The 11,122-nt window shown below is 38.4% G+C and overlaps 2 protein-coding genes across 4 annotated transcripts; both read left to right on the forward strand.

Annotated features, from left to right (window-relative positions):
• The first annotated feature begins 4,293 nt into the window (after positions 1-4,293).
• ppp1r3b (protein phosphatase 1, regulatory subunit 3B) lies at positions 4,294-7,434 on the forward strand. Of its 3 annotated transcripts, none has more exons than XM_057360752.1 (2): positions 4,294-4,408; positions 5,554-7,434. In XM_057360752.1, the coding sequence occupies exon 2, from the start codon at positions 5,585-5,587 to the stop codon at positions 6,464-6,466; it is 882 nt and encodes a 293-aa protein (XP_057216735.1). In that variant the 5' UTR covers positions 4,294-4,408; positions 5,554-5,584; the 3' UTR covers positions 6,467-7,434. The 3 variants fall into 3 exon arrangements, with proteins under 3 accessions (XP_057216735.1, XP_057216733.1, XP_057216734.1); XM_057360750.1 differs by lacking the exon at positions 4,294-4,408 and adding an exon at positions 4,533-4,766; XM_057360751.1 differs by lacking the exon at positions 4,294-4,408 and adding an exon at positions 4,533-4,686.
• A 329-nt stretch (positions 7,435-7,763) lies between these two features.
• On the forward strand, positions 7,764-10,457 carry eri1 (exoribonuclease 1). Its single transcript, XM_057360558.1, has 7 exons — positions 7,764-8,089; positions 8,281-8,441; positions 8,559-8,772; positions 8,974-9,057; positions 9,204-9,313; positions 9,412-9,526; positions 9,782-10,457. The coding sequence occupies exons 1-7, from the start codon at positions 8,003-8,005 to the stop codon at positions 10,022-10,024; spliced, it is 1,014 nt and encodes a 337-aa protein (XP_057216541.1). The 5' UTR covers positions 7,764-8,002; the 3' UTR covers positions 10,025-10,457.
• Positions 10,458-11,122: the final 665 nt, after the last annotated feature.

Below are 11,122 nucleotides of genomic sequence, written 5' to 3' on the forward strand. Positions count from 1 at the left end.
TGCTTTCAGTTTATGGGATGTTTTCTGGCAGATGGGAACCACCAATGTAACACCATTCAGTCCTACTGGAATAAGGCCCAAAAACAATACATAAAGGAATTTTGTAATGGTTTCAATGGTAAAGAGCTGATGGTTCATAATGGTTTCTGTAATGGAAACCATTCAAAAAAATGTCAGCAGTGATATCATGACTCTGATTTGGAGAGTTCTGTTTCTCTGGTGTTTGATCATGTTTGATCACCCGAGCTGGTAAACACTAGCTATTGCTGCATTTAGGATGAAAGGTTGCTGTCACTTGTCCAAGTGCATCTGCTAGCTTGATGCTTGTTATAATGACTATGTTTACAAGAGAATCGTGATATTCTTATCACACGGACAGCCCACCTTTACTGTTTACAAAGCCATTTGAGTTTATCTTCATGTTCAACATTACAGAATTGTTATAAGTTATTCAAATGTTTAAAGTGGAGTCCAAATGTCTGAGACCACATCATCTGGGGTTGAATATTTAATCTAAACCTGGAAATAAACAGGCAAAATGAGGATAATGACCATGTTAAAATGTCTAAAAGTCTAGTGTCTCAGACTTTTTGGTAGATCAATGTTAAAACCAAAATGTTTTATACAGCATTATCATCAAAAATATCATCAAGATCTTGTCAATTTTTAGAAAGAGGCTATCATATACAAAACAACTCTTCGTAATGTGTTGGTCATTGAGCTGTAATGTTTTAGAAAGCAAATCTTCATGAGGAATGCCTCACATGCTACAGCTGCTTTTTTATTTCCACTTTTCTCACCCTGCTCTGTCAGTCACAGAGGTTCACAAATGACCCCCTGTAGCCAATATATAAACCCCACTGTGTCCTTTCTGCATAGTTGTCATAAATCACCTGTTATTTGAAGTGGTCAATGATGTAAGTCTAAAAACATTTTCAAAAGCACATTTCCTATGATTGCACTTGAAGCTATGTGTCAACCATTTACACGTTGTTTGAAGGAAACAAATTAAATGTATGTACTTACAGAATGATTACTAAAATGTAAATAGTGATTCAAATAGCCTACCACGTAAACACCAGATTCACATATCTCTATACATCCTATGGTTCATTTGAGCTCTTCTTGTCACCTTGTTAGTTTGTCTAATCAATTTATTTTATATGAAAAAGTCTGAACAGCTATTCTTCTTTTATCTACAGTGTGTTTTAGCCTAGTTCCCTTTTCAGAACCCATCTGCATTCACCAGCTTCTTCTTTTCAGTTGATTGTGGCTGATAGTTACCATTCTGGATGAGGTAGCCTACTGTAAACCATTCAGCTCCCAGTCTTAATATTTCCACACAGAAGCTGGAAATGACTCATAGGAAACAGAACATTGGCTTTTAAACAAACATTAAATGCCATTTTCTTGTTATTCCACCATTATCCCTGTGCCTAAGAAACCTAAGATCACAGGGCTAAACGACTACAGACCTGTTGCACTGACATCCGTGGTCAGGAAGTCGTTTGAGAGACTGATCCTGGCCCACCTAAAGGACATCACTGGATCTATACTAGACCCTCTTCAGTTTGTTTATCGGGCAAACAGGTCAGTGGACAATGCAGTCAACAAGGGGCTGCTTTTTATCCTGCAACACCTTGAAAGACCATGGACATATGCCAGGATCCTGTTTGTGGACTTCAGCTCGGCCTTTAATACAGTCATACCAAAGTCCTTCAGACAAAACTCACTCAGGATGGGGAATTTCACATCCAGCACCCTCACCATCAGCACTGGAGCTCCTCGGGGCTGTGTTCTTTCTCCACTGCTCTTCACCCTGTACACCAACGACTGCATTTCACATGACCCCTCTGTCAAACTTTTGAAGTTTGCAGATGACACCAGGATCATTGGCCTGATCCAGGATTGTGATGAATCTGCATACAGAGGAGAGGTTGAACAGCTGGCTGTCTGGTGTAATCAAAATTAACCTGGAACTTAAAACACTAAAACTTGTGGAGATGATTGTGCACTTTAGGAGGAACCCTCCATCACTCAGCTATGGAGTCATTCAGGTTCCTGGGCACCATCTCACAGGGCCTGAAGTGGGAGACCTACATTGACTCCATTGTCAAAAAAGCTCAGCAACGGATGTACTTCCTTTGCCAACTGAGAAAGTTCGATCTACCAAATGGGCTGATGGAAAAATTCAACACAGCTGTGATTGAATCAGTTCTTTGTAGATCTATTACAGTATGGTTTGGTTCAGCCACCAAATCAGACACAAGAAGACTGCAGCGGACTGTTAAAACAGCTGAGCGGATTATTGGTGTGCCCCTGTCCAATCGCCACGACTTGTACAACTCCAGGGTGAAGAAACGGTCAAGTATCATCATCAAAGACCCTTCCCACCCTGGACGCAACCTGTTTGACCTCCTGCCATCAGGCAGACGATACAGATCACTGCGCACTAGAACATCTAGATACAAGAACAGCTTCTTCTCGTTCCTAAACAGCAAGTACATCCACCATAACCTCCTAGTTGTTAAGTGCAATATCTTTACTCTTACACTTACATATTATTATTATTTGTATGGTTATAAAAATGTACAGTACATAATTGTAATATACAGTACTTACTAGGCACACTTTGCACATAACTTAACTGTCCCGTTTTATATTATTTATGTTTTTATCCTCTTAGCCTCATAATTATTTTATATTCTTTTCTATTCTTTTCTCGTGTAATGTCGTGTATACTGTGTGTTTAGAATCAGAATCAGAATCAGAAGAGCTTTATTGCCAAGTGTGCTTGCACACACAAGGAATTTTCTTTGGTGTTGGAAGCTTCTAGTACAGACATTCAACACAATGACAATACAATATAATAAGATTTACAGCCTAAAAGATTCTAAAATATGCATATATAAGATAAAGACTATTTTACAGAAAATGGGGGATAATAACATATAAGAGACATTGTACAGGGTAGTATATAGTAGAATATACATATTAACAGATTGTATGTACACTTGTGCAAATGGATAATGTAGTAAGTAGAGGTAGTGTTATATACATGTATAAATAAAATGTAGATATAATAAGGCACTATAGTGCACACTATAGGAGTAGTGGAAGTGGAATATTGCTCTTAAGGAGCAGTTATCTGTTTAGGAGGGAGATTGCCTGGGGGAAGAAGCTGCTTCTGTGTCTGGAAGTCTTGGTGTTTGGTGCTCTAAAGCGCCTGCCAGAGGGCAACAGTTCAAAAAGTTTGTGTGCTGGGTGTTTGGAGTCAATGATGATTTTTCTTGCCCTGTTTTTCACTCTGGAATCGTACAGGTCCCGAAGTGTGGGCAGAGGAGCACCAATAATCTTCTCAGCACTACGAACTGTCCGTTGTAGTCTTCGTAGGTCTGATTTGGTGGCCGAGCCATACCAAACAGTAATTGAAGTGCACAGAACAGATTCGATGACCACTGAGTAGAACTGGGTCAGTAGCTCCTGTGGTAGGTTGAACTTCCTCAATTGACGGAGGAAGTATAACCTCTGCTGGGCCTTCTTTACAATGGAGTCTATTTGGGACTCCCACTTCAGGTCCTGAGAGATGGTGGAGCCCAGGAACCTGAATGACTCCACAGTGCTGTCCAGGATGGTGAGGGGAGGAAGTGATGGAGGGTTCCTTCTGAAATCCACTATCATCTCCATTGTCTTGAATGCATTCAGCTCTAGGTTGGTTACGGGGTTGTTTAAGAGCTCTAAGAGCTCCTGTAACCAGAACAAATTCCTTGTGTGTGTGCACACTTTTAAGTTGGGCCTGATTAATGGAGATTAATGTTCAAATTAATAATAAAAAATAATGGTGTGCACGGATAAATCATATAATCACTGCAACACTGTGTAAAACACTTAGAATTTTCCTATTTGATTTCATGGTGACTTTAAATATAAATGAGATCATATGTCTTACTTAATCTTACTACCCTGAATTCAATTTAATACATAGCATCTTTACCCTTAATCTCAGGTAAATTTATACATAAAATTAAAACATTTTTGCAATTCATAATCACAAACAAATGTGGTAGTGAATGCATGTTAAGGTTATTGGGTTTATACATGTGCATGTTGACAGGAGAAATGGTGGTGGATATTTTTACAAAAGTGGGGGGCCTTCGACCTGACCTACTGACCCCAGTCCCACGTCACGTGACACGCATCGATCGGCCCAGGTTCATGCATGCCCCTTTAGCCTGCGATGATTGGTTAAAACAGGTTGTCCACGTGAACAGCGGCTGATTTTAGGCAAAAATACAATTTTGGTGCCTGGTATAGTTTAGTATCTCTCTCATGTCAGTGGGAGGGTTGTACGCTTCCAAACTGAAGCCTGCTGGTCACTAAAACAAGACAGTCAAATGCTCTAACAGAGGTATGCAACAACTTCAACTCCATTTAACGCGTTTATCTGCTATACATTTGTGTTCATCCAGTCAGGGCTTTTTTAATCGTAGGGAGGAAACTGTTATTTGAAATGAGGTCAGGACTAGGGAAACGACAACAAAACCAGGAAGAGACGCACGCTGACCAAACCTCGGTCCAGGTGATGTAAAGTTTAACGCTTTTAAAATCTAACAGGAGAAGGGAAAGCTTGGATCTTATTTAAGCAAAACCAACGATATAGACCGAGCAGGACAATCGTAGACGAAGGTAACGTAGTAGTACTACGGTATGGCGTGATGGCATGTTGGACAGAGACGAATGCTTCCATAGCAAATGAGCTCCAACAGGTGTGAATTCAACCGTTTGCTTCTAAAGTTTCTTTGCATTAGCGTATTATTACTAGCGAAACTACATTACTACAAGCGATGTGTTTGCGAAAAAAATAGTTTATTTGTGTGGTGTCTGTAGACATGCCGCAACAATGTTTAATTGTTCTTTACCGTATTTGGCCAAAAGCTTGTACAATGTATCTTGCTTTAAGTTAAACAGAAAAGCATTACGGCGTTTACGGAGCATAACTTGATGTATACTGACTTGCTCAGAAAACGTTTTGTGTGTGTGTGAATTCTCTTTTAATTTTCTTAAATTTAAGTTGTTTACTGGCAATTGCGCTGAATTAATCATTATTTTCGGTATTTTTTACGTAGTCGAGCTTGTTGGCGTAAACGATTGGATTTCGGTCGTTTTAAAGTTTTTAATTCCTTTTATTAAGCTATAAATTATGAACACTAGAGGGTACCCATGTAGTTCAGTTTTATCTCTCCACAAGCCATTTAACACTCAGAAACAAAGTTAGCCTTCAGCTAAGATAAACTTGTGTGACCTACTTACGGCTGTCTTTGCACAATGTTTAATTATTTCATCCTGAGCTTATTTTAAGCACTGCATGCTGTGCAAACGTTTTGATGATTTCATACTTCATATATCTATTAAGCACCGCATGCGGTGCTATAGCGCAAGTGTGACATTTGAGTTAGTCGTGTTTGCGCTTCAACTTTCAACTGATGTTTACAGACCCGGAGGAATAAATGTTACACTTGATTTGATTATTAATACCTGTTTTTATATTTCCAGTGTGTGTGGCTGCCCTCCCAACAAATCCACAATGCCGACAGAGTTGGCTATGCCGCTTTATCTGTCCAACGAAGAGTTCCTAAACCAGAGAACGTCTAAATTCAGCAGGCCTCTGCGGCCATGTCTACACCGGTGTCAAAGTTCAAAGCTCATTTTTAGCTCCTACAGGGAGAAGTCAGAGCTGAAGGGAGTCAGCTCACCCTTGGCAGTGTCCGGCAAGACCAAGAAGCAGGTATCGTTTGCCGATCACCAGGGTCTCAATCTTACAACCGTGAAGATCTTCTCTGAGTTCGATGACCCAGTAGACATCCCGAGCAACATTGAGCTGTTTTTTACCTCGTCGCTTACTCTTTCAGAAGAGAAGGACAAATTAATCCTCGACTTCGACCAGCCGTCTGCAGATTACGTAAAGTTTCGCCAAAGGATAGAAAATGATCACGTCTGCCTTGAGCACTGCATGCTTAAGGAGAAATCTATAGCAGGTACGGTTAAAGTCAAAAACCTTTCCTTTGAGAAGTCTGTTAAACTTCGCCTTACGTTTGACACTTGGAAGAGCTACACTGATGTTGAATGCCAGTATGTACATGACACCTACACCGGCTTAAACCGTGACACCTTTTTGTTCGAAGCAAATTTGCCTGATCAGGTGCCTCCACGTGAAAGTATTGAGTTTGCCATCTGCTATGAGGTCAATGGACTCATGCTCTGGGACAACAACCAAGGACAGAATTACAGAATCGTTCAGTCGGTGCTGAAAAAGAGTTCAATTGAATCTAGTGGTGGCCATGAGCGATATGGTGTGAGTGATTGGGACATTCATTTTGACCGGTATGGCAGCCCTAGATGTTCTCATGGTATCTTTCCCAATTGGCCCAGTTACGCTGGCTATGAAGACATTGGTCCGTATTACTGAGAGTTGGGGTGGTTAATCTTGTCCAGCTAGCAATGAAATGCAACATTTCTACTTTGTACTTTGTTTGAATTTCTCTAAAGTCCAATAAGTCATTCAAGGCCACTGTCGATAATGATGGATTACGTTGTGTAATGAAACTAGTTATGTTTTAAAAAAAATACCGTTCATGGTGAAATACATATAGGTAATTATGAAGCAAATACATTTGTTTTATTGCTTATAGGTTGCAACTTGGTTAAATGCAGGGTTGTGCATGTTCAAGTTGATTTTGGGTTTGTATATAGTTTTATGAATTCTCTCATGCTACTGCTGTCTGTGCACCTTATAGAACAATACAATGTTAATTGGTTTCTTATTATTGTGATCTGCTGGCCAGTATGTATTCTAAACTGTTTATCGTGCCCATTTACTTTCAGGGAAAAGAATAAGCTATTTTTTCTAGTAGAAAGTCAAATTGGCAGCAATTAATATGTGCTAAAGGCATCAAGATATTGTCCTAAGAAGGGAATTTTTTCCCATGAATGTGAAACCATGAAAATAAACTTGACTTCATTTAATCTAGACAGATAAATGCTGTTAGAATCTGATACATTTCATGTGCGTTTTTCATTGACTACCAGTTTTTAATGCTAAGAAAGAAACTAATGGGACTGGTTTTTATATTTGAGATGGCCTGTTCTCACTGTAATTGTCTACACATCAGGATTATGTTAATGTTGTTTCACAGTTATGTTGATTATTATGTGTGTTATTGAATTTGTTCTGGGTAATGAATGCACTTTAATTTGTTGCAGTGTGTTTTTGTCACTTATTTTAGATGTTGATACCTGAGAACAGATTTGTCAGGACCACTTTAAGGACTTTGTAAAAACTGCATATTCAATACAAAATTTGGGCGCATTGCATTTTAATGCAATATTTTAAATGTTCTCCTAGTTGTGTTGCTGAGAACAGTTAATAAAGGATTTCAAAGCAATTCACTTATGACTGAGTCATTTTTTTGAAGATAAAGCGCCACCTAAACTTAAAAAGTCCGTTTTATGTGAAGAGTGTGATTGCAAAAACATACAAATTTTCAAAAATCATGTTTTTATTTTATTGATATTACCTGAAATGGACATTAAAAAACATGATTTTATTTACATTTTTGTATGTTTTTTTTGCTCTCAAAACTCTTCAAATATATTTTTTAATTTTAAGGCGTCTTTTGTGATAGCTGAGAGGCTTGTATTTTGAAAAGTGCTTTTATTTTGCAATTGGTTCTTCCAATTCACGACGTTTTCCTGTTGACGTTGAAACGTCTCAGGTTAGCGTCAGTTGCTTGGCGCACATTTAGGAAACTCGCTGGTTTGAAGTTTTTGAATGGGGTTTAAGTATAAATCTAGTTACATTAAATTGCCCAACAAAATTACATATACAAGCCTTGAGCTGATATCTCGAAAGAACGACCTTAAAAGAGACGCTGCGTGTGAACGCGCGAAAAACAGACGTTCTTCTGGAATGAGCTAATATAACGTTACTAGACGGTCGAAACACATGGAGTCCCAGAAAAAGATCTGCCAGTCTGACAGAAATAACACTGACGCCTCTAGGAAAGATGAGGACGAAGAGTGCTGCTCTAATGTGAGTTTTTTAAATACTGACAGTCCAGTTTTGTGCTTTTCTTTTCAAGAAGCAGCTTATTAGCGCTAAACAGCCGTTGTTTGTATGAGTGGCTTACATATGGAGCTAACGTTAATTATCAGTTTTGAAATGTAACTTTATTGTAAAAAAAATAAGACAACGCTAAAGCAACTTCGTATTTCTTAACTTAGACCGCCTGTGATAAAAATGAAGAAAGGGAACCATCCTCCCCAAATCAGGGCGATTTCAGTGATCCGGTTTATAAGGAGATCGCAGTGGCCAACGGAACCATCAACCGAATGACCAGAGAAGAGCTGCGGGCTAAATGTGCCGAGTTAAAGCTTGACACCCGGTACTGTGTACTTGGTCTTTATGTGTATTGCCTCTACCTCCTGTTACATAATTTTGAGCTGTCTGCTCTTTATTTAATGCCTTGTGTAATCAGGTGTTGTCTGTCTGTTTTTCCCAGGGGTGTTAAGGATGTGCTGAGGAAACGCCTTAAAAGCTACTACAAAAAGCAAAAACTGATGCATTCTGCTGCTGGAGGGAACAGTGATCTGTACTACGACTACATCTGTGTGGTGGATTTCGAGGCAACGTGTGAGGAGAATAACCCACCTGACTACCACCATGAAATAATCGAGTTCCCCATAGTTCTGATCGACACGCACACCTTGGAGATTGTGAGTTGGTGAGAAAAATATGTATGGGAAACAAATGGAAGTTATTATGGATAGTTGAGTTTAATGAGATTATTCAGATCGCATGAATCCTTTTTAACTGACTGATCTCTGAGCACTTATTATTAGCCAAATACTGTCATCTTGTTTAACATCATTTTATTTTTCAGGAACGTGCTTGTTATGCTGTTACTGTCATTACAGGTAGACACATTTCAGGAGTATGTGAAGCCAGAAGTAAGCCCACAGCTGTCTGATTTTTGCACACAGCTAACAGGAATAACACAGGTAAGGTGTCACAGACAGCTTACTTAATGAAACCATAGTCATTTGGGATATGTAGTTCATAGTTGGAACTATGGAAATGGCATTGTAACTCTATTGCCTTTTGTTACTTTACCTCAAAAGCTTCTCAACATATTTTGTTTTGTCAGGAAATGGTGGATGAGGGGAATACATTCTATACAGTTCTCAAGCGAGCAGTTTCTTGGTTAAAGGAGAAGGAACTTGGCACTAAGTACAAATATACGTTTTTGACTGATGGGTAAGATGGAATATCAGTTTTAAGCCTATTGCACATCTTAATATGCAATGCCATAACTTGCAAATACTACATTGAGTAACATTGCTTTTCCTCTCTAGGTCATGGGACATGGGGAAATTTCTTTATACTCAATGTAAATTGAGTCGCATCAGATACCCTCAGTTTGCCAGAAAATGGATCAACATCAGAAAGTCTTACGGAAATTTTTATAAGGTGGATGTTTCTGCATGATTTTGTCAATTATACTAAATTTAAATGAACATTGTTATTACAAAATCACTTTGTTTCTTTCAATGTAGATACAGACAGAATTTGATCATAAAAATAATATTTATTTTTTATATAAATGCTTTAGCATAAATTGAATATTATAATGTCTTTACCTTTAGAGGACATATAACAAAAAACTTTGCTTGTAGCTGTCAAAAAATGAACAAGTTCAAAGCCTCTCATACTGGTCTCTTGTAGGTTGCTCGTTCTCAAACTAAACTGATCTGCATGCTGGAGAATCTTGGCATGCAGTATGAAGGTCGCCCCCACTGTGGTCTGGATGACTCCCACAACATTGCCAGAATTGCAATTCACATGCTAAAGGACGGCTGTCAGCTCCGGGTCAACGAGTGCTTACATTCAGGAGAACCCCAGAGCGTACCTGTCTCTGCTTCTTTTGAAGGAGCACCGGCACCACAAAAGCCTAAGAGCAGAGACTGAAAACAGAATCAAAACATTATTTTTTGATTGGAACAGTGAATGTGGGCAAATTTGTTTCTGTATGACCAAACCTCAATGTTGATTTGAAACAGTGCATTAGCCACAGTGAACACCACACATTTGGCTCAGACTTTAGTTCAGTATTCTGTACCGTTTTAATTTGTGATTATAATCTTATCTGAAAGTTTGCTTCATTGCAGGTCAGGAGTTTGATGCTTTGATCACACCCTTACAGTGAGTTATTTGCCATGTACTGTATAGTGAAATTTGCTACTGAAGAGTGGGCAAACGTGGATAGAACTTGTTCAAGGCTTTTTTTTCAAGTCTAATTGATGGATGATCAATAATTACGCATTTATTTTACTTTCTGTTGTGTATTCATTGAAGACTGCTTAATTTGTATTCTTTTGCCAATAAACAAAATTTTATATCACTGTTTGATGGTATTTTAAAAACCTGTTACATGTACATATAAATAATACAGCCTTTCTTAAAATTGATTTGTGGTAAAATACAAATATGCAAGCTAATTCATTAGGGGACTTTGCTCTCATGGTCAGGGTAAAGTTTATTTTGTGTATTCATATGTTCTTTAATTTGTCAAAGCCATACAATATGCCATGAATGAAAATTATATGAACAGTTGTTACTTTTTAATATTCAAATTATTATTAGATTATAATTTTCCATAGAAACCCGCAAAATGCATTGTTTATAAGGGATTGTATAAGGGAAAGTGCAGCTGAGGATAATTTCCCATAGATGGCGACAAATAGTTAAAAATGTAAACAACATCAACCCAACCATCAACAAAGTCAAGGCACGGCTTATTTGCATTATCACGGTTTGATTTCTCATGCCGTATAATACATATTTTTGGCTTTTTCAATTTGCTTGTCATGATACAGAGACTAAAGTCCAACGCCTATCTTGAAAAACCAGGATCGACCTTTTCACGTACTTGAGAAGACCGATATGTTTTCGAAGCTCGTTATTATTTACAGCCATAAGCATATAATGTAATTTAGTGTCAGGTAGGCTGAAATAATCGTAACGGAATGAATTTAACACCACCTTCACTGCACGCGATGCAGAGAA

Source organism: Triplophysa rosa, linkage group LG19 (genome assembly GCF_024868665.1).
Source record: "Triplophysa rosa linkage group LG19, Trosa_1v2, whole genome shotgun sequence".
NCBI classification, from domain to species: domain Eukaryota; kingdom Metazoa; phylum Chordata; class Actinopteri; order Cypriniformes; family Nemacheilidae; genus Triplophysa; species Triplophysa rosa.

Excerpts from the sequence above, each read along its gene's own strand:
- eri1 (XM_057360558.1), top strand. The coding sequence starts at position 8,003 with ATGGAGTCCCAGAAAAAGATCTGCCAGTCTGACAGAAATAACACTGAC. Across the intron at positions 9,058-9,203 it reads AGCTAACAGGAATAACACAG|GAAATGGTGGATGAGGGGAA; the intron begins GTAAGGTGTCAC and ends TTGTTTTGTCAG. Across the intron at positions 9,314-9,411 it reads TATACGTTTTTGACTGATGG|GTCATGGGACATGGGGAAAT; the intron begins GTAAGATGGAAT and ends TTTCCTCTCTAG.